The sequence below is a fragment of the Heterodontus francisci genome, chromosome 5 (assembly GCF_036365525.1).
Source record: "Heterodontus francisci isolate sHetFra1 chromosome 5, sHetFra1.hap1, whole genome shotgun sequence".
Taxonomy (NCBI): domain Eukaryota; kingdom Metazoa; phylum Chordata; class Chondrichthyes; order Heterodontiformes; family Heterodontidae; genus Heterodontus; species Heterodontus francisci.
Window position 1 is genome coordinate 171,959,545 of NC_090375.1, and position 23,723 is coordinate 171,983,267.

Here is a 23,723-nt window from a genome sequence, read left to right on the forward strand (position 1 = left end):
TCTGGGTACAAGTCTCACTCCAGGGCTTGAGCACAAAAATCAAGGCTGACACCCCAGAACAGTACTGATGGAGCACTGCATTGTCAGTGGTTCTGTCTTTGAGATGAGACGTTAAACTAAGGCCCCATCTGCTTGCTCGGGTGGATATAAAAGATCCCACAGCACTATTTTGAAGAAGAGCAGAGGAGTTATCCCCGGTGTCCTAGCTAACATTTATCCCCCAATCAACATCACAAAAAAACAGATTATCTGGTCATTACCAAATTGCTGTTTACGGAAGCTTGCTGTGCACATACAGGCTACCACATTTCCTGCATTACAACAGTGACTACACTTCAAAAAATGCTGCATTGGCTGTAAAATGCTTTGAGATGTCTGGTGGTCATGAAAGGTGCAAGTCTTTTTTTAATGGTGTTTACACTTCCCCCAAAAACTAGCTCTGTCAATAGTCAGTTGAACAACTAAAACAAGTTGTAAGTGGTAAGCCTGAATATTGGAAGCAGTTTAGAATCCAGCAAAGGATGACCAACAAACTGATGAAGAAAGGGAAAGGAGAATATGAATGTAAGCTAACGAGAAACATAAAGGTAGACTATAAAAGCTTCCTCAGGCATGTGAAAGGGAAAGGTTAGCCAGGATAAATGTGGGTCCATTACAGGCAGAGGCAGGAGAATTTATAATGGAGAATAGGGAAATGGCGGAGAAACTAAACAATTACTTAGTGTCTGTCTTCACGGAGAAAGATACAGAAAATCTCCCAGAAATACTAGGGAACCAAGGGACTTGTGAAAATGAGGAACTGAAAGAAATTAGTATTAATAAAGAGGTAGTACTCAAAAACATTAACTGGATTGAAGGTCAATCAGTCCCCTGGACCAGATGAGCTAGATCCCAGAGTGTTGAAGGAGATGGCTATAGAGATAGTGGATGCACTGGTGGTTATCTTTCAAAATTCTATAGATTCTGGATAGGTTCCTGCAAACTGGAAAGTAGCAAATGTAACTCCACTCTTTAAGAAAGGAGGGAGAGAGAAAACGGGGAACTACAGAGTACTACTAGTCTAACGTCCGTAGTAGGGAAACTGTTAGAACCTGTTATAAAAGGTGTGATCACTGGACACTTAGAAAATAATGATATGATTGGGCAGAGTCAGAATGGATTTATGAAAGGGAAATCATGTTTGGCAAACCTGTTGGAGTTTTTTGAAGATGTTACTTGTAGCATAGATAGAGGAGAACCAGTGGATGTGGTGTATTTGGATCTTCAGAGGCTTTTGATAAGGTCCCACACAGGAGGTTAGTAAACAAAATTAGAGCACAAGGGATTGGGGGTAATATACTGGTATATATTGTGAATTGGTTAACAGACAGAAAGCAGAGAGTAGGAATAAACGGGTCATTGTCAGGATGGCAGGCTGTTGCTAGTGGGGTACCGCAAGGATCAGTGCTGGGGCCACAGTTGTTGACAATCTATATAAATGATTTGGATGTGGGGGCCAAATGTAATATTTCCAAATTTGCTGATGACACAAAACTAGGTGGGAATGTAAATTGTGAGGGGGATGCAAGGAGGCTTCAAGGGGACTTGGACAGGCTAAGTGAATGGACAAGAACATGGCAAATGGAATATAATGTTAATAAGTGTGAAGTGATCCACTTTGGTAGAAAAAAACAGAAAGACAGAATATTTCTTAAATGGTGAGAGGCTGGGAAGTGTTGATGTCCAAAGGGTCCTGGGTGTCCTTGTTCATGAGTCACTAAAAGCTAGCATGTAGGAGCAGCAAGCAGTTAGGAAGGCAAGTGGCATGTTGGCTTTCATCGCAAGAGGTTTTGAGTACGGGAGTAAAGAAGTCTTGCTGTAATTGTATAGAGCCTTGGTGAGACTGTACCTGGAGTATTGTGTACAGTTTTGGTCTCCTCCTCTAAGGAAGAATATATCTGCCACATAGAGGGAGTGCAACCAAGGTTCACCAGACTAATCCCTGGAATGGCAGGATTGTCTTATGAGGAGAGATCGAGGTTTAGTTTAGAGGTGCAGCACTGAAACAGGCCCTTCGGCCCACCGAGTCTGTGCCGACCATCAACCACCCATTTATACTAATCCTACACTAATCCCATATTCCTACCACATCCCCACCTGTCCCTATATTTCCCTACCTATACTCGGAGCAATTTATAATGGCCAATTTACCTACCAACCTGCAAGTCTTTTGGCTTGTGGGAGGAAACCGGAGCACCCGGAGAAAACCCACGCAGACACAGGGAGAACTTGCAAACTCCACACAGGCAGTACCCAGAATTGAACCTGGGTTGCTGGAGCTGTGAGGCTGCAGTGCTAACCACTGCGCCACTGTGCCACCCTCATGAGGTGATCTCATTGAAACTTACAAAATTGTGACAGGGTGGATGTAGATAGGATATTTAACCTGGCTGGTGAATCGAGAACCAGGGGCATAGTCTCAGAATTAGGGGTGGGCCATTTAACACTGAGATGAGGAGGAATTTCTTCACTCAGGGTGGTGAATCTTTGGAATTCCCTACCCCAGAGGGCTGTGGATGCTCAATCATTGAGAATGTTCAAGACAGAAATCGATAGATATCGGGATACTAATGAGATCAAGGGATATGGGAATAGCGCGGGGAAGGTGGCGTTGAGGTAGATGATCATCCGTAATCCAATTGAATGACTGAGCAGGCTTGATGGGCTGAATGGCCTACTCATGCTCCAATATTCCCAAGTATAGTTTTGTTTAGCATTCAGAACAAACCACAATCTTTTACTCCTCTCCTATAATTGATCTTGTTGAGGTTATTTTTACTTTAGCATCATTGCCCTAGTTGTGGTTCTTCCAGTAAAAACAATATCATATTCATTTGCACATGATCAAATTGAGGTAAATGTTGCTTACAGGCCAAAGTTATGCTGAAAAACCCATCAATCAAGAGGAGAGTGGATGAAGCTTATTTATCAATCAAAAAGTGTAAGTACTGAAGGGGATATAATATTTACATCTACTGTCCACAAATAAGAGGTTATTTTCCAAACCTTTTCAAGAATTAATTAATTGTGTGTTTATTTTTTAAAGTGCATAATTTGGAATTTGTGTTTAACTGCCAGCTCCTGACAGATTGCTCGATGCAAGGAGTTTGGCTTACAATTAAAGATCCAAGATGATGGTTCTAGAGGTACCATAGAAGCAACAATTACAACATCAGAACTTTTTCTTTTATATTCTCATAAACCGCTGAGGCTTATCAGAAAGCAAATTGAGCACCTATCGAAAAAGAAAATTAAATTCTTGGCAGTTTTTTTATAACCAAATCTACTTGTTAGCTAAGCATTATTAGTTTTGACATTAGTTTTTGAATATAGGTACCTAAAATTTATATTCATTATGAAGAAAAGAAACAAAATTTCAGGCAGCATCTTTTTGAAAGTATAGTAAAAAATTAATGTCATATCTTTGGGTTCATACCGGGTCAATGCCAGCGAACATTTAGTAAGTCCCCTCTGACGACTAAACAGCATGTACCTTGATATGCCTACAGCTTAGGCTATAAACTGCAAAACAGGTTTATTAATAGATAATGGATGAGCAGTAGCAGAAACAATGCAGTAGTCCGTACTATTTTTATAAAATTTTGAACTTGGACTCCCTTTTCAAGTCTGAAAGAAAAGACATGATACTTTGCTAACCTTACTGATAAACTTGAACCGGGGTCCTTGTAGTAACACCTCTATATGGGATTTCATATGGCCATGGAGTCACAACATGCTGTCTCTACATGTACAGCGGTACAAGAAGAATCAGCAACAGGAGAGAGAGTGTTGTAAGATCTGCCTCTCTCCGGACATGGAGCTGTTAATCACTCTACCCAGAGAGAATCTGTGGAACCTCCTGCCACCAAAATAGCCCGATAATTTGAGTTCAGACCTTTTTATCTACTCTCAGGACAAAGGCAAACAATTTTTTTTTTTAACACAAATCAATGTAAGCTAATGTAAGCTAACATTCATTGTGGGATTCAAAGGCCTAAGGGTTAGCCTGCAAGTTTGTCTCCAGCAAACTGAGACGACAAACGAACAACCATCCCAACTGAACGCACTTGAATATGTGACCACATGCTTGGTGGGTCGCTTTTCCACAGACTGCAGTTTCTAACCAGGCCTATAGATTGTGAATTTGAGCTTAACCCAGGATGCCTATATTCACAGTCACACAAATTTCAAGTGACCAGCCACCCCTCATAAAAACAATACATTTAGACTTTGTGATGTGAACAGTGACAAACTCTTTGCCTTTGTCCCAGGACAGCTTTGTTATTTAATCTCTCCTGCCCTCTGCCCTATCAAACACCTTCCCCTTTGTTCTCTCCCGCACCCTCCTCCCTTTCACTTGCTTAAAACCTAATTCTTTTATAGCCTTTGCCAGTTCTGATGAAAGGTCACAGACCTGAAACATTAACTTTACTTCTCTCTCCACGGATGTTGCCAGACCTGCTGAGCATTTCCAGCACTTTTTGTTTTTATTTCAGATTTCCAGCATTTGCAGTATTTTGCTTTTATTTTAGTGACAAACTCCTATTCATCACAGTTGTACACGGGGATCTTTCTGGAAATCATTTTTTAAATTGTGGGTTACTCTTACTATTGTAATGTAAGCTTTTGGTCCATGTCTTTCGAAAAGTATTGTGCTGCGATATGCACAGCAGACTAATTTTGGGATTATTGATCATTTGTTTGTTGAGCATGAGTTGTTAGCATGAGCTGCCAGTGTTGGGTGTTTGTATAAAAGCCGATTTTGTTTTTTTTAAATATATAAATATGAATTATTTTTAGGTATCCTTGAAGGTCCTCTGAATATTTATCTTTTGAAGTGTCTGGAAAACCTAGCAGTCCTGCTGAATAGTTAATGACTGCCCTACTAAAGTGAATATTTTATTGTGGAGTGGAGTTCGACCTGACTAAATCATGTGTATATTTTGTTGAAATTCTGATTTATTTTCTGTAATAAAATTTTCATGTGATTAATTCATGTTTCAGTATTGCTTTTTTTTTAAAGAATCTACCAAGTATTAATGAGATGCAAGGGCACTGTCTGGTTTCATACTGATCATACCAGGTTTAATCCCTGGTATTTGCTAACTCGGTTGAAATCAACCAGAGTGGCAGTAGGGATGATAAAATTGGCTTCAGCTAGGGAGGGAGCAAATCAGGCTGGTTTGCCATTCCTGATCACTGTCCAGTGACCCCCTGTGCAAAGTGTACTTTGTGGCTGTTGGATGAAAGCCTGATTACACTCTGATGCCGCTGTGGTGGAATTTACTGTTGACACTCGCTGTGCAGGCTCACATATGAAAAGCTACCTCTCGGGTAACTGTATGCCAGCATGAGTCAGCACTTTTGGGAGTAAAGGAGAGAAGACTGGTGAAACTAAAGAAGCATATTTTATATATACATTTACAGTTGCATTCAAGGTTTCTGTTTAAGTTATAACCTCTCAACAATCAGCCATACAATGCAAGAACAATGCTTGAGGAAAAAATATGAACAATATAAACACTAATCCCAGAATGTTGCTGTAAATGAACAACATCCTCATGCAGCATTTTGTTTTGACCATTAAAATAGGTGTGTCTTTTCATTGGAAAATGAAGTTAATCCACTATGTACTTAACATTAACAGTGGTGTGGTAAATTCTTCTGTTGTAAAGTCAGTGTGTTAAAATAGAACAGCAATTACTATACTGTGACCAAATCCATCCTGATGAAATAATTTATCCTTCAATTTACTGTTCACATCAGAGCTATAGATGCAAATGTATTGCTAACCTGCAGCTAGTATGCAAGTTGACTCAAGATATGAGTTACAAACTTAAGTTGTGTTACACTAAGAAGAACACATTGGTCTGGTATAAAATATCAACTGTACCATATACACTTTGCTATAGATTCATTGTTTACAGAAATCTTGAACTATTGTGGTGGTTTAAAGTGGCACATTTTTGTTGGTGTGTGGGGTCGATCTTAGTTTAATGTAATACCGCAGATGAAACTGGCCATGTAACCAGTAACACTCTATGGTAAACCCAAATAGCTGCTAACCACTACAGACACCATTTTACATCATGTGCTATCAAGATATTGAAATATAGTACGGAAGAAAGCAGGAACTTGAGTGGATAGTAAAATAGTTGCTGCTTACTTTGTAGATGTAAAGGATGTAATAGCATTAAAATTGTTCTGTGGGCATTAATTTACCAAGTATTACAATGGGCCAGATTTATTTTGGAGGGTGAGGTGTGCAGTTGATAGCAAGCTGCAGGTGTTCGCTGTCATTACCCCTCTGAAATTGACTGCAACTTCACGATGCTGCGCGTCAGCGAACCTCCGGCACAGGCTGCGCTGTGCCTCCTGCCCCACATTGCTGTTTGAAACCCCTTTAAAAAGGTACGTTTTGTTCAATCAGGTATAACTGGGTTTTCAACGGCAATGTGATTAAGAAAATTTGATGAAGGACACAACTTGCACTGAAAAAATAATTTTATAACCGTGTAGAGCAGTTAAATGATGAATTCGTAGATTTATTAATGTAAATTCTTTTATTTTTTTTAAACCATTTTTTCAGAATATTTTAGCTCTTGCCTGCACCCCATGTGTATGTCCCACTCTATCTTTAGAGATACAGCACTGAAACAGGCCCTTCGGCCCACCGAGTCTGTGCCGACCATCAACCACCCATTTATACTAATCCTACACTAATCCCATATTCCTATCACATCCCCACCTGTCTCTATATATTTCCCTACTACCTACCTATACTAGGGGCAATTTATAATGGCCAATTAACCTATCAACCTGCAAGTCTTTGGCATGTGGGAGGAAACCGGAGCACCCGGAGGAAACCCACGCAGACACAGGGAGAACTTGCAAACTCCGCACAGGCAGTACCCAGAATCGAACCGGGGACCCGGGAGCTGTGAGGCTGCGGTGCTAACCACTGCGCCACTGTGCCGCCCCTAACTTGCTCTAACTAAAAATAAAAATTGATTTTATTTTAGTACTTTGTTTCCTATTTGAGAATCTGTGAAAATCCATGAATGTGATTGGCTGCTTGAACAGCCTGATAACATCACTCCAGCTTCACGTTTCTCTGCTGACCACAAAATCTGGTCCAATGTCTTTGCAGCACAGAAACAGCCAGTGCTCGTGCTCCACACTAGCCTCCTCCCACCCCTCTATCGAACCCCATTAACATATCCTTCTAGTCCTTTCTCCCTCATGTACTTATCTAGCTTCCCTTAAAATTCATCCATGCTATTCACCTCAGCTGCTTCATATGGTGAATAGATCCACATTCTAACCACTCTCTGGGTAAACAAGTTCATCCTGAATTCCCTTTTAGATCTATTTGTGACTATCTTATATTTATGGCTCCTAGTTTCCCCCACAAGTGGAAACATCATATCTACATCCACCATATAAAATGTTTCATATTCTCTTTTCCAGACTAAAGAGCCAAGCCTGTTCAATCTTTCCTGACAGGTATAACCTCGCTGTTCTGGTATCATTCTAAGTTTAAAAAGTACAGGTAGCAATTTATAACTGGTGTAATACAATTGCTAGAACCACTGGATACAGAAGAATATAAAGTACTGATAACAGTAAGACAGTTTGACCAATTGAATCTGTTTCCAGCAGACAATACACATTCTGTCATTCTGTGTCCTTAACACACCAAGGATCTTGGGCAACTTTGGTTGATTTTCATAGAATCACAGAATTGTTACAATGCAGAAGGAGGCCATTTGGCCCATCGTGCCCACACCAGCTCTCCAAAAGAGCAATTCACTTAGTGCCATTCCCCCGCCTTCTCTCTCTAACCCTGTACATTCTTCCTGCTCATATAACAGTCTACTTCCCTTTTGAATGCTTCAATTGAACCTGCCTCCACTGCACTCTCAAACAGTGCATTCCAGACCTTAGCTTTTGCTTCTCTTACCAATTACTCTAAATCTGTGTCCTCTCGTTCTCCATCCTTTCACGAGTGGGGAAAAATGTCTCCCTATCTACTCTGTTCAGACACCTCATGATTTTGAATACGTCTATCAAATCACCTTTCAGCCTTCTCCAAGGAAAACAGTCCTAACTTCTCCAATCTATCTTCATAACTGGAGTTCCTCATCCCTAGAAGCATTCTCGGGAATCTTTTCTGTACTCTATCCAATGCCCTCGCATCTTTCCTGAAGTGCGGTGCCCAGAACTGGACGCAATACTCTAACTGAGGCCAAAGTAGTGCCTTATATTAGTTCAACACAGCTTCTTTACTCTTGTCCTCTATGCCCCAATTAATAAAGCCCAGGATACTGTATGCTTTATTAACCGCACTCTCAACATGATCTGCCACCTTCAATGACTTATGCACATATACACCCAGGTCCCTCTGCTCCTGCACCCCCTGTAGAATTTCACCCTTTGTTTTATATTGTCTCTCCATGTTCTTCCTACCAAAATGTTATCACTTCACATTTCTCTGCATTGAACTTCATCTGCCATCTGTCCACCCACCACTACCCGCCCCCCCCCCATTCCACCAACTTGTCTATGTCCTTTTGAAGTTCTACACCATCCTCCTCACAGTTCACAATATTTTCAAGTTTCGTATCATCCACAAACTTGGAAATTGTGCCCTGTACACCAAGGTTTTCGTCATCATATATCAGGAAAAACAAGGGTCCCAACATTGACCCCTGGGGAACTCCACTACAAACCTTCTTCCAGCTTGATAAACATCCATTAACCACTACACTTTGTTTCCTGTCATTCAGTCAATTCTGTATCTATGGTGCAATTGTCCCTTTTATTCCATGAGCTATAACTTTTGCTCACATGTACACCACATTGCCCTCATCAACCCTCTCTGCTACCTCCTCAAAAAACTTCAAGTTAGTTAAACATGATTTTCCCTTAAGAAATTCATGCTGGCTTTCTTTAATTAACCCGCATTTGTCCATGTGACTATTAATTGTGTCCCAAATTGATTATTCTTTCTAAAAGTTTCCCTACATCGAAATTAAACTGACCGGCATGTAGTTGCTGGGCTTATCTTTACAACCTTTTTTGAACAAGGGTGTACTGTTTGTAATTCTCCAGTCCTCTGGCACCATCCACCACCCCCCCCCACCCCCAAGTCTAAGGAAGACTGAAACATTATGGCTAGTGCCTCTGTGATTCCCACCCACACTTCCCTCAGTATCCTTGGATGCATTTCATCCAGTCCTGATGTTTTGTCCACATTAAGTACAGACAGTCTATCTAATAAGTCCTTTTTATCAATTTTAAACCCTTCTAGTGTCTGCTTTACCTCCTTTTTTCACAATTGTCTGGGTTGCATCTTCTTCCTTAGTTAAGACAGATGCAAAATATTCATTTAATACCTCAGCTATGCCCTCTGCCTCCATGTGTAAATCCCCTTATTGGTCCCTAATTGGCCCCACTCTTCCTTTTACCACACTTTTACTATTTATTTGTCTATAGAAAACTTTGGGATTCCCTTTTATGTTGGCTGCCAATCTTCATGCTCTTTCTTTGCTTCTCTTATTTGACGTTTCGCTTTCCCTCTGAGCCTTCTATGTTCAGCCTGGTTCTCAGTTGTATTTTCTGCCTGTCATCTGTCATTAGCACACTTTCTTTATCTTAATCTCTACCTCTTTTGTCATCCAGGGAGCTTTGGATTTGTTTACCCTACCTTTCCCCTTCGCAGGAACATGACTGTGCCCGAACTATCTCTTCTTTGAAAGTAGCCCATTGTTCAGCTACCATTTTTGCTGCCAACCTTTGACTCCAATTTATTCGTCCAACTCCGTTCTTACCCCATTGAAGTTGGCTTTCCCCCTGTTAATTATTCTTACTCTGGATTGTTCTTTGTCCTTTTCCATCGTCAGCCTAAACCTTATAATACAATGATCACTGTCCCCTAAATGATCTCATACTGATACTTGATCCACTTGGCCCTCCTCATTCCCAAGAACCAGGTCTAGCCGTGCCTCCTTTCTCGTTGAACTAGAAACATACTGCAATAGAAAATGTTTCTGAACACACTGTCTGAGCTCTTGCCCCTCACCACCCTCTACACTACTACTATCCCAGTCTATGTTTGGATAATTCAAGTCCTCCGTTATAACTACCCTTTAATTTTTGCATTTCTGTAACTTTCTTGCAAATTTGTTTCTCCATGTCGTTCCCACTAGTTGGTGGCCTATAGACAAAACCGAGCAATGCAACTGCACCTTTTTTGTTCCTTCGCTCTAGCCAAATTGATTCTGTCCTCGACCCCTTTGGGACATCCTTTCTCTCCAGCACTGCAATGCTCTCCTTAATACCACCACCCCTCCCTCTTTTTTCCCTTTCCTAGCTTTCCTGAATATTTTGTATCCAGGAACATTTAACACCCAGTCCGGCCCTTCTTTGAGCCAGGTCTCTGTTACAGCCATAACATCATGTTTCCACATGGCAATCTGTGCCTGTGCCTCATCAGTCTCATTAATCACATACATGCACATTAACCCTTATTTAGACTTTATTACTTTCTCCCTTACTCTGACCCCACCTAATAACTTACTATTCCCAACTCTAGTACTATCTGTCTCTCTCAGTATTCTATGCACCTTGGTAACCCTCTCTGATATTTCCTCCTGGTTCCCACACCCCTGCCAAGTTAGTTTAAACCCTTCCCAATAGCACTAGCAAATCGCTCTGCATGAAGCTCAGTCCTGGCTCTATTTAAGCGCAACCTGTCGGGCCTGTGCAGGTCCCATCTCCCCCACAGCCGGTCCCAATGTCCCAAGAATCTAAAGCCCTCCCTCATGCACCATCTTTACAGCCATGCATTCATTTGCTTTATCCTCCTATTTCTATACTCACTTGTGTATGGAACTAGAAGTAATCCAGAGATTACTACTTTTGTGGTCCTGCTTGCTAATTTTCTACCTAGCTCCCGAGGTTCTGACTGCAGGACCACATTCCTCTTTGGACCTATGTCGTTGGTACTAATGTGGACCACGACTGCTGGCTGTTCACCCTCCCCCTTCAGGATGCTCTGCAGCCGCTCAATGACATCCTTGACCCTGACACCAGGGAGTCAACATACCATCCTGGATTCATGTCTGCGACCACAGAAAAGCCTGTTTGTTCCCCTGACTATCAAATCTCCTATCACTATCATTCTTCCAGTCTTCCTTGTGCACCCCCCCCCCCCCCGCCCCTATGCAGCTGAGCCACCCGTGGTGCCACGGCCTTGGCTCTGGCTGCACTCCCCAGATGAACCATCACTTTCCTCAGTATTCAGAACTGAATACGTGTTGGAGAGTGAGATGCACTCAGGGGTCTCCTGCACTACCTGCCTGTTTCTTCTTGACTGTCTGGTGGTCATCCATTCCCTCTCTGTCTTCCTACGTCTAAAGCAGTGGGGTGACCACATCTAGAAATATCCACGAAGCTCTCATCCTCATAGATGCGCTGCAGTGGTGCCAGCTGCTGCTCAAGTTCTGCAACCCAGCACTCAAGCTGCTGTAACGGATGACATTTTCTACATATATGATTATCCAGGACCCAAGAAGTGTCCTGGATTTCCCACATAGCACAGGATGTGCACTCCTGAGGTTGCAGCAGCCCTACCATTCTTCTATCAGATAATAAACCTTGAGGAAACCATGTGCTGAGTTGGCCCAAATAAAGTTCATAACCCTGCCGAACTCTGGTTGCATGTAGGTGAGCAAGCTGCATTATAGAAAACAATTTCAAAAGTATATATTTTGAACTGAGATTGGGCAAGCAATTGACAAAAAAATTAAGATACTAGTAGATTGGGATCAACCTCCACTTCAATCTATTCCAGGAAATATTTGTACTGGTGATTCCAGGGCTTTGAGTTGCGAGGAGGCATAGACTTTTTTCTTTAATTGCTATATTCACTATTACAGTTGGACATTACCACTGCTCAGTGTGTGTTTTGTCTTATATTGGAACAAAACTCAGTCCCAAGAGATGGTTTTACATTAAAAATAAGTGGAAGAATGGGTGTAATTTATGCCCTGTCTGTTCTGAAATTAATGGTCTAGTTTGAAAATATCAGTTGCTCTATTGAATTGGAAAAAAAGAGATGGCCATTTTCCTCAACCTCATTGCCCCAAGGAAGGGGCAACCGGTGACTTACAAATTGCAGTTTCAGGAAGCTGATCAGTTGTTGTAAAACAAAAAGAGAAAATGCTAGAAACGCACACAGATCAGTCAACATCTCTGGAGAGTACAGACAAGTTAATGTTTCAAGCATACAGTCCTTCATTAGAAAGTGTTTTTAAAAAGGCTGTGTTTTATCTGCAGCATTTTACAGCTTGTCGTCTTCTATTTCCCCCCATTGTCTTGTATTTTTATTAGTATGGGCCACTTCTTACACATTATACCTCTTTCATTGCTTACCACGAGTGGCCATGCTCCACAAGACATACGTTCAAGCTGTAATTTACAATCGAAAACCTTGACATACTGCCATCTCAAAAGGACTTCATGCAGTAAATCATTATAATCCAATCTAACTGAGGTTACTTAGTGACGCACAGATTGGATACATCTCTTGTCACTGTACATGCTTCTACAATTTACTAATTTTCTGGTCACAGGACAAACATTACATAATACATTGGAGGAGAGCCCAGGAATTACAAAGTCCTGACTCCCTTTGAGAAAGCTGGGTTGGACATTCTTTCCAGAAGAACACTGTGTAAGAATGGGAAGTTGGAGGCTTGCACTACCAACACTGGCAAGGGATTATTTATTTACCTGTTCCAAGTTACCTAAGTATATTAAGAGTCTACAATGAAGTGTGGTATTGGAGTCACATGTAGGTGAGACTAGGTGGAAATGGCAGCTTTATTGTCATTTCTAACACCAGCCCACAAGCTACCGGACTTGCATTCAATTTCATAACTTGCTATGGTGGGTTTTAAACTCATGATCTCTGGATTATTGATGCAGAGCCACAAACTCTAGCCCACCTTTTTTATTTCTTGACCCCCCGCCCCACCCTGTGAACAGGCATACATACAGCATCGCACAGTACATGCTCTGTTGGTAAGTGTGGAGTGGGGCTAGTTTTCTAAGTTTTTCTGTCATTATAATCCTGTAAGAGCATCCTATCAATGTTACTATTAGTTCAGAAGAAGATTGAACCCGGTGTCTATCTCACCAACATTTGCAAGCACCAACGGAGTTACACACACCCCAGAATTCTAAAGTGGGGACAGACTTGGCAGCACAAAGCTTGTTGTGAATCGACTTTATTGAGATTAAGGTAAAGGACAAGTTTATTAAGTTTTCAGATAAACTATTGGTCACAAACTCAGGCAGTGATTAACAGTCTAACACAGATTACACTACCCGTATTAGAAACTGGACAGTAGAGTGCACGACTAGTTTCTCTTGCAGATTTTGGGTCTTCAAGCTTGATCGGTGTCTCTCTCTCTCTTCCCCCTTTTATAGTTTCTCGTGTCTCTTATTGTTCGAAGATTTTTTCAGCCGTACAGGGTCAAAGACAAGACTTCCTTTATTGTGGCTGCTTTCCAATTAACCCTCCCTTCTCCCAATCATCTTTAGATTTGAGTTTAAAGGATGCCTTTCTTAATCAATCAAGGATCATGCTTTAATGAAAGCTAAATACTGCAGATGCTGGAAATCTGAAATAAAAACAAGAAATGCAGGAAATACTCAGCAGGTCTGGCAGCATCTGTGGAGAGAGAAGCTGAGGTAACGTTTCAGGGCGGCGCAGTGGTTAGCACTGCAGCCTCACAGCTCCAGAGACCCGGGTTCGATTCTGGGTCCTGCCTGTGCAGAGTTTGCAAGTTCTCCCTGTGTCTGCGTGGGTTTCCGCCGGGTGCTCCGGTTTCCTCCCTCCTCCAAAAGACTTGCAGGTTGATAGGTAAATTGGCCATTGTAAATTGCCCCTAGTGTAGGTAGGTGGTAGGAGAATGGTGAGGATGTGGTAGAGAATATGGGTTAGTGTAGGGTTAGTATAAATGGGTGGTTGTTGGTCGGCACGGACTCGGTGTGCCGAAGGGCCTGTTTCAGTGCTGTATCTCTAAATAAATAAATAAGGTCAGTATCCTTCATCAGAACTGACAGATATTAGAAATGTAAAAGGTTTTAAGCAAGTAAAGCAGGGAGTGGGGCAAGAGATTACAAAAGAGGTGTTGATAGGACAAGGTCACAGAGAATAACTGACCAGAAGGTCATGGAACAAAGGCAAACGGTATGTTAATGGTGTGCTGAAAGACAAAGCATTAGTACAGAGAGGGTGTGAATTGACTGTAAAGCACAAAGCACTCCAAGGATCATTCTTTGGCTGTTGCTAACCTTTTGAATTTACGTAGGTAATACCCCTTTGTGTTGACTGTTGTATTCCATGCCTTTACATTCCGAGGTTCCTTATTAGAAACAAATCTCCATTTTGTTCTCAAAGAAGCTGTCTGCTGTCAAGGTCTCACCGTTTTACTGCAAGTAAGCATTTTAAAACTTGACATAATCTCCCAGTATCCCTCTAACTTGACGCCTTGTCTATGCTGTGCCCTATTATCTAAGTTTTCCCACTTTACCATACTATAAAGAAGGGTTCTAGTAAAGCTAAATGTTAGTTTATTGTAATAAGTCAGTTAGTTTATAACAGCTATATTTTAACAATTAGTATTCTGGTTAGGAACTTTTTAGTAACCTAATAATCTTGCATTGCCTATACTAGTCTAGAAGGAAGTGGAGGCAGGAAAGTTGAGGATGGCAGTTGACTGCAAGTGTCCTTGCTGCAGGTGATACAGCTCTGCCATTGGTTCTGTGTTGGCCCAGAATCTGTGGAGACAATTACCCTCAGTCATTGATTGGTAGGACCAAGGTCTGCAGATGGAATTGGTAGTTTGAGGCTTAGGCAATTTGGCCCTGGTGCCTGTTAATGTTTCCTTGAATGATTTTGTTCATTTTGTACCAGTTCAACCATGAATTTTGGGGCAATTTAAAAGCTATCTCCATTGCTTAATTTGATTTAGCGACCAGGACTAAATGATGTTTGCACTTTAATGGGTTGTTGCTCAGAGCTGCAATGAAAGCTTGTAAATAAGACCCTCTTTTCACATCCTCTACTGTTTTTAAGCTCTTTGTGTTTTGCTGAGCATTTTGAAATTGCTTCAGTTGCAATGGGCTTTCTGGTGGTTTTATCGGCAATATTCAGCTATCTTCAGTTCTACACAAGAATGCTCTGAAAGCAAAATAAATCAGAGAGGAAAATTTTTTTTAAAAAGCACGAAAAACAACTGGAAAAATATTTTTAGAAAATTCTCCCCTTTCAGAGGTTCATCCTTGTTGCCCACTCCATATGGGTAAGCAAAGCCTTCAGCGCAATCCTGGTCTAATGAGCTGACAATTCACACGAGGTTCTTTCCATTCATGTTCACACCCAAACCACGACAGGACCAGAAACCTGATTGATGAGATTCAAACATGGCTTTGTGGGAACAATTGGACATGGACTTGAGAGTTGACAACATGTTCAAGGACTATGGAGGAGAAAGGGAGATTGGATATGGGAGGGAAGTGGCTTGCAAGGACAGAGGGATTGTAAATGGATAATCTTCCCCCTTACTCCAGATGCCTTATATTGAATGGATCAAAATTGTTACACTTGTTACCATAAAGTATTAACCAAGTGCTAGCCCGCAGGTACAAAACTTCACTGAATCAAGAATTTCACCAAACACTAAGGCACTCCACAAAGCAAGATGCAATGCAAGTTATCCATTCTTTAGCCAATCTTTCTGTGCGGGTTTACTCGGTAAAGACGTTGATTCCTGCCCTGTGCTTATTCCATTAAGGGCTGATAACATATAGATGATTTAAGGGTTGAATTAAAACAGTATTAATATGGCTGGAAGAGAAATGATATAATTCTCAGAGTGCACTGCAGGCCACCAAATAGTGGAGATGAGATAGATAGAGATGGAGATCTGCAGACAGATCAGAAAGATATACAAGAACAACATTGGGTGATTTTAACTATCCCAAGGTAGTCTGGAATAAAGGTAATGCAAAGCCACAGTGGAGAACATTTTTGAATGCACTTAGAACTGCTTCCTGGACCAGTACATTTCTAATCCAAGAAAAGAAGCATTGTTTGATTTGGTTCTGGAAATGAATCGTGGCAAATAACTAATGTGACAACAATAGAACCATCGTGACCACAACCTAATTAGTTCCAATTATAAGAAATGAAAAGGACAGTAAAGGGTTGGCACTAAGGGTACAGGGACTGGAAAAAGGCAAAGTTCAGTGAGGTAAGAAAGGATCTGGCCTAAATATTAGCAAACAGGTTGATGAAACAACAGTGTGCAATCTTCAAGTATATTTCTGAAAAGGGGATTGCAACAAAAATAGAGTTCCATGAATACATAAGCTAATATTTGAAAAGGAGGCATATGATAAAATTAAGGCTAACATCTCTAAAAAGAAATCAGGAATATAGAAAATGCAATGCAGAAATTAGATGGGTGGAAAAGCATATGTAAAAAGATGGGCAACTAATATGGAAGGAAATAAAAAGATTTTTATTTATAAGCATATAAAAAGTAGAAAATAGCCCAACATCACTGAGGGATAAACAAAGGATGATGGTGATGATGAAGGTAAGAGATAAATATTTTCCCTCAGTTTTACAATGATGATGATGGAATATGGGTGCCCTAGAAGAGAATATGGAACAACTGTAAGAGGTCATTACAGAAAAGGAATTAGTTCTAAAGAAATAGAAGAATTCAAGGTGGCTACATGACCAGGCCCTGATGGCAAGTACTAGGCTTTTGATGGAAGTCAAAGAGGAGGTCTTTCAATTGTTGTTTTTATGCAAGTTGTGCTGGGACTGAAGAATAGTTCCAAATAATGGGTGAATTTTACCGGGCCCCCGACGCCAGGGATCATGGTGGGGGAGCCTAGAAAATACCTTCAGGAGAAGGCCGCCACGGGCCTTGATGCCGGGAAGGCCCCGCCCCATATTACCGGCGGTGGCGAGGCCTCGTGGCAGCTCTTCCACTGCTAGGCAACAGGAACATAATTAAAATATGTTAATGCATGTAAATTTAAGAATTAATGCTTACCTCGTCCCGCCAACTGTCCCGCTGCCATATTCCAGCCGGTTGCCGGGTACCACGCGTCTTCGGATCTCTGTTTGGAGATCTGAGGTGGCACACTGGTTGAGAAGGGGGGAACAGGTAAGTTTTCAGGGCGGGGGGGAGAGCAGGGGAAATTTTTGCAATTGGTGGAAGGGATGGTGGGAAGGGGTCAAAAGTGAAAGTTAATAAAGTTTGGGGGGGGCAAGGTCAGGATTGCAAGGTAAGTTTTTTGGGGGGTTGAGGGCAATTGATAAATTGTTTAGGCATTTGGGGGGCAGAGTGGGAGAGGGGCTTGAATCTTTTAATAAACTTTTAACTTTAATTTTAAAGTGTATACAACATTAAAAATTTAAATGAAGTTGAAGGACCTGATGCCTTTTAAAAATGGCGCCAGCACCTGCGCAGTGATGTTGGACGCCGCTGCCGGGGATGGAGCGCCCACCCACTCCACGTCTTTGGGGTGGCAGCCCGCCCTGTCCATTTAAATGAGCCGCCACGCCATGGAGTAAACCACACACGCGTGCGCCCCGCAGTTTTTGAAGCTTGGTGTGGAGATGGGCAACAAGCTTGAAAAGTTCAGCCCAATGTTTCTGTTCCAGAAAGGCAAGAAGAATAAGTTGAGTAACTCCAGACCAGCTAGTCTAACATCAGCTGTGCGCAAACTCTTCAAATTCATAATTCAAGATAAAAATAGCGACTACTTAGAAATGCATGGGTTAATCAAGAATAGCTGATATGCATTTATTAAAGGAAAGTTGTATTTGACAAATTTAATGCAGTTTTTTTTTACCAAACAGGTGACTGATTGGAAAGATAAAGGTAATGTCATAGTGTATGAAGATTTTCAGAAGGGTTTGATAAGATGTTACATAAAATTCTCGTTAGAAAATTCAGGCATATGATATAGGAGAAACTGTAGCAGCACTGATAGAAAATTGGTTAACAGCCAAGAAACAAAATTAGGATAAGTAAGTGTAGTTTGAATTGGAGAAGGCTTAGTAGTGGTATAATCCAAGCATCAGTGCTGAGCCCATGTTTCTTCTTGGTATATTCAACAACAACAATTAGCATATTGTGCCTTTAACATAGATAAATATCCCAAAGCGTCTCTGTTACGACCGACTGCTCCAGTCAAAGCCCCCAATTGAAATATACGATTCTGATTGTGGTTGGAGAAACGCACTGATAATTCAATCCCATCGCTCCACAGATCACCTAACATATCATTTTAAAACTTACCAAATTAAAGAAAGACCCAGCCAAATTGTACCATCTATTAACCCCCCAATGAGGCTAACCAAACCAGGTGTCTTTAAATCAACAAATTAACTGTTTAATTAGAAGAACTAAATTCTTAAACACTTTGAAGATATAAACAACATTTAAAATAGAAAAAATTAGAGTACTTGCAAATTTACAGACCAATGTTGCTTGAAGTCCTCACAGTCGTTTGATACAGGAAAAAAGCTTCTTCCACAGTAGAACAGTCCGTAGTCTAACTTCAGCAGTAGGTGATGCTTTCCTTCTCCAGCGAATTTCAACAATTAACGACTTACAAACACTTTCAATAGAATCAAGCTGACTTTAGAGTTTTCGAGGGATAAAAGATTGTCACAGACTAACTTCCCTTTCTTCAATTTAAAGTCCCAGAGATCTCTGTTTTGGCTTGACTTTTTTAGAATTTTGAGAGATAATAATAAACAGACTAAAATCTTCTTCCTTCAGTTTAAATGGTTGAGAGCTCTTTTTCCAAGTGCTGTCACCACAGCTGTCTGTGTTCTGTTAGAACAAACTGTCTTCAACTAAAAGGCCAGTTCAAAATTGAATTGTAACGAATGTATCGCTCAATACTCACTCCCAGTGGCTGTATCTATGGTAACGGGAATACATCCTTTGAATCGCTGTTTCTAAGGCAACGAAAATGCACCTTCCTATATCTCCTGAGGCTTGCTGGTTCTTAAAGCAATACTGATCCTTGGCAAGCCTTAAAGGCAAACCGCATATTCCGAAAAAAAAACTACAACACTATGACATCTCACAAAGGTATAATTGAACAACAATGGATATTGAGCTGAAGAAGAAGGGGTGGCCAAAACCTTGTCCAAAAAGGTGGGTTTTAAGGAGTGTCTTAAGGAGGAGAGGGAGATAGACTCAGCATGAGGCCTAGAGACCTCAAGGCCTAGGCACAAATGGTGAGATGAAAGAAAGGGGGTTATATAAGTGGCTAGAGTTGACCGAATGTTCTGGGGAGGGTTTATAGGGCTGAAGGAAGTTACATAGGTAGGGAAGGGCAATGCCATGAAGGGATTTAAATGCATGGATGAAAATTTTAAATTGGAGGTATTGGGAGACCAGCAGCCAATGAGTTTAGCACGGACACAGCTGATTGGTGAGTGAGACCATACAAGGTGTGATATGGCTAAAAGAGTTTTAGATAAAGTTTACAGATTGTGGAAAATGGGAGACCAGCCAGGAGGATATTGGAATTGTTCAGTTGCCAGGAGGTGGGGTGAGGCAAGAATGGGCGTAGATGGCCTTTGTGATGGACAGAATGCAGATCCGGAAGTTCAACTTGGAATCAAATAGGACACCAATGTAGTGAATAATCTGGTTCAACCTTAGACAGTGGCCTTGGAGAGGGATAGAATTGGTAGCAAGTGTACGAAGGTTGTGACAGAGAAATAAAATGATAGCTTCAGTCTTACCAATTGTTTAACTAGAAGAAACAGCATCCAGGACTAGATGGCAGACAGAAGCAGTGAAAATTTGCACTGAGAGCTGCTGAGTCTGGGAAGTCTGTTGAGAAGGGGTTTTAAGGGTGAATTTCTATCTAAAGTCTAGTTTTCTCTTCAATTTAGCAGTGTAACTAAAAATTACTCCCTGAGTAAAGGGAAGTTAAGTTTTATCCAACCTTAAAACGGGTGTACAAGCTCTCTGGGAGTAGCTGCTAGTTACTTAGGAGCTGGCTTAAACTGGTTTTCAAAAGCTTGAATCAGTCATTTTTCAGAAAGTATAAAAGCAGGGCTTCCTTAGTGCTGCTCCGTCTGCACTGAGAGCTGTTTCAAGTGCACAGGGTGTAAAGTGGGAGTTTGGTAAGTGACAGAGTTCCATGAGGGAGGTGCTCCTTTTTCTATCTTTTTTCAGCCTCCAGTAGCTGGCTCTTTCTTTGGTACAGGTGAGGAAGCTGATTGTTGAGTAACTGGTAAGTTATTCTACTTAATCCAATTGTAATAAATAGTTTTTAAAGTTACAGTTTGGCAGGGCAGCTCGGCCAAGTGAAATGTACATCCTGCAGCATGTGGGAAGTCATGGATGCACCATGTGTCCTAGACGAACACATCTGCAGGAAGTGTCACTGACTGCAGAAGCCTGAGCTCCACATTTCGGAACTTGAGCAGTGGCTGTAGTCACTGTTGTACATCCGCTTGGCAGAGGACTGTGTGGATTGCACGTTAAGGGAGGTGTTCACACCGCAGGTTAGGAGCTTGCAGGCAGAGAGGGAATGGATGATCGCCCCGCGGTCTAAGAGAACCAGGCAGGCAGTGCAGGAGTCCCCTGAGTCGATCTTGCTAGCTAATCGGTTTTCCATTTTGGATACTGGTGAGGGCGATGGTTCCTCAGGGGAGTGCAGCCAGACCAAAATCCATGGCCACGGGTGGCTCAACTGCACAGTAGGGGAGGAAGAAGAGTGGAAGAACAATAGTGATAGGGGATTCGATAGGCAGGGGATCAGACAGGCATTTCTGTGGCAGTAAATGTGACTCCAGGATGGTTTGTTGCCTCACTGGTGCCAAGGTCAAGGATGTCACAGAGTGGCTGCAAGACATCCTTCTGGGGGAGGGTGAACAGCCAGAGGTTGTGGTCCACATTGGTACCAATGACATAGGTAGGAAGAGGGATGATGTCATGAAAGCAGATTTTAGAGAGTTAGGAAGGAAATTAAAAAGCAGGACTTCAAGAGCAGTAATCTCAGGATTACTCCCGGTGTCACGTGCTAGTAAACACAGGAATAGGAGCATTGATCGAATGAACACATGGCTGGAGAATTTGTGTAGGAGGGAGGGCATCAGATTGAGACTGGTTCTGGGACAGGTGGGACCTGTACAAGATGGACGGGTTACACCTTAACAGGACTGGAACTAATATCATTGCAGGGAGATTTGCTAGTGCTGTTGGGGAGGGTTTAAACTAGCTTGTCAGGGGAATGGGAACCTGAGGGGTAGCTCAAATTGGAAGGAAAGTGCAAGCAACATTAGAAGGCAGGCGAAACAAAGGTGAGCATCAACTAGGCTTAGAATGCAGAATAATGTCAAGAAGACAAGGTCAAGGGCACTCTACCTGAATGCACGCAACATTCGTAACATGGTAGATGATTTAAAGGCACAAATAGAGATAAATGGGTATGATCTAAGTTCCATTACAGAAATGTGGCTGTAGGGTGACCAAGACAGGGAACTGAATATTCAAGGATTTTCGACATTTAGGAAGGACAGGCAAAAAGGAAAAGGAGGTGGTGTTGCACTGATAATAAGGGATGGCATCAGTATGTTAGTAAGGGGGTATCTCAGATCAGAAGAACAAACTGTGGAATCTGTTTGGGTGAAGCTAAGAAACAGCAAGAGGCAACAAACATTGGTAGGAGTTGTTTATAAGCCACCAAGCAGTAGTGGTAGTGTGGGGCATGGTATTAATCAGGAGATTAGAGAAGCATGTAGCATGGATAGTACAGTAATCGTGCGTGACTTCAATCTGCATATAGATTGGGTAACCCTAATGAGCACTAATGCTGTGGAGGACGGGTTTCTGGAGTATGTTAGGGTTGGTTTTCTAGAGCAGTATGTTGAGGATCCGACTAGAGAACAGGCTAGTTTAGATCTAGTATTATGCAATGAGAAAGGGTTAATTAATAATCTTGTAAAAGAACCTTTAGGGATGAGTGACCATAACATGATAGAAGTTCACATTATGTTTGCAAGTGAGGTAGTTCGATTTGAAGCCAGGCTATTAAATTTGAACAAAGGTAATTATGAAGGAATGAGGGGCAAATTGGCTGAGGTGGATTGGGAAAATACATTAAAAGGTATAACAGTACATAGGCAATGGATAATCTTTAAATAATTATTACATAGTTTACAGCAACTGTACATTCCTTCAAGGCACAAAACCCCAAAAGAAAGGACAGTCAACCATGGCTAACAAAGGAAGTTAAGGATTGTATAAGATTAAAAGGCCTATAAAGTTGCCAAAAATAGTAGTAAACCTGAGGATTGGGAGGATTTTAGAATACAGCAAAGGAGGACCAAGAAACTGATAAAGAAAGGGAGAATAGAATATGAATGTAAACTAGCAAAAAACATAAAAACAGAATGTAAATCCTTCTTTCGATTTGTAAAAAGGAAACATAAAAGCAAAATACTGCAGATGCTGGAAATATGAATTGAAAACAGAAAGTGCTGGAAATACTCAGGTCTGGCAGCATCTGTGAAGAGAGAAGCAGAGTTAACGTTTCAGGTCAGTGACCTTTCTTCAGGCAAAGGTTAAAAATGTAATAGGTTTTAAGCAAGTAAAATGGGGGTGGGGGGAAAGAGAAAAAAAGGGAAGGTGTGTGAAAGGACAGAGATTAACTGACAAGGAGGCCCTGGGACAAAGGCAAAGAGAGTTGCTAATGGAGTGGTGAAAGGCAAAGCATTAGTGCAGAGGGCGTGTTAATGACAGAATAATGAGCAGCCCTAGCCAAAAGCACAAACATGAATAAACTGTAGGCAGGCACATGGTTAAAAAAAAAGTTGGAACAAAAGAAAATAAAATGAAAATAAAGAAGGGCCAGTCATGCTCCGAAATTATTGAACTCAATGTTAAGTCCGGTAGGCTGTAGCGTGCCTAATTGGAAAATGAGATGCTGTTCCTCGAGCTTGCATTGATGTTCACTGGAACACGGCAGCAGGCCCAGGACTGAAATGTAGGCATGAGAACAGGGTTGTGTGGTGAAATGGCAAGCGACCAGAAGCTCTGGGTCATGTTTTCAGACTGAGCGGAGGTGCTCCGCAAAGCGGTCATCCAATCTGCATTTGGTTTCCCCATTGTGGAGGAGACTGCATTGTGAGCAATGAATACAGTATACTAAATTGAAAGAAGTACAAGTAAATTGCTGCTTCACCTGAACGGAGTGTTTGAAGCCTTCGATAATGAGGAGAGAGGAGGTAAAAGGGCACCTTTTGCGATTGCATGGGAAGGTGCCGAGGGAAGGGGACGAGGTGTCGGGAGTAATGAAGGAGTAGACCAGGGTGTCACGGAGGGAACAATCCATTTGGAATGCAGACAGTGGAGGGGAGGGGAAGATGCATTTGGTGGTGGCAACACACTGGAGGTGGCAGAAATAGCGGAGGATGATCCTTTGGATGTGTAGACTGTTGGGGTGGAAAGTGAGGACAAGGAGAATCCTGATTCCCCTCACTCACTCTAACCTGTCTCCCTCCAAACTTGCTGCACTCCATCCTCTCGGGTCTAACCTGGACATTGCGATCA

At 41.7% G+C, this 23,723-nt stretch overlaps 1 protein-coding gene across 4 annotated transcripts in view; it reads left to right on the forward strand.

Moving 5' to 3' along the window:
• The window catches only part of rttn (rotatin), a 336,287-nt gene that overhangs the window by 220,690 nt on the left and 91,874 nt on the right, over nucleotides 1-23,723 (forward strand). For 2 of the 4 annotated variants that reach the window (XM_068032341.1, XM_068032344.1), the window contains exons 48-49: nucleotides 2,911-2,980; nucleotides 4,840-4,991. In XM_068032341.1, the coding sequence (XP_067888442.1) occupies nucleotides 2,911-2,980; nucleotides 4,840-4,913 (144 nt within the window). In that variant the 3' untranslated portion in view covers nucleotides 4,914-4,991. The other 2 variants (XM_068032342.1, XM_068032345.1) reach the window with 2 other exon arrangements.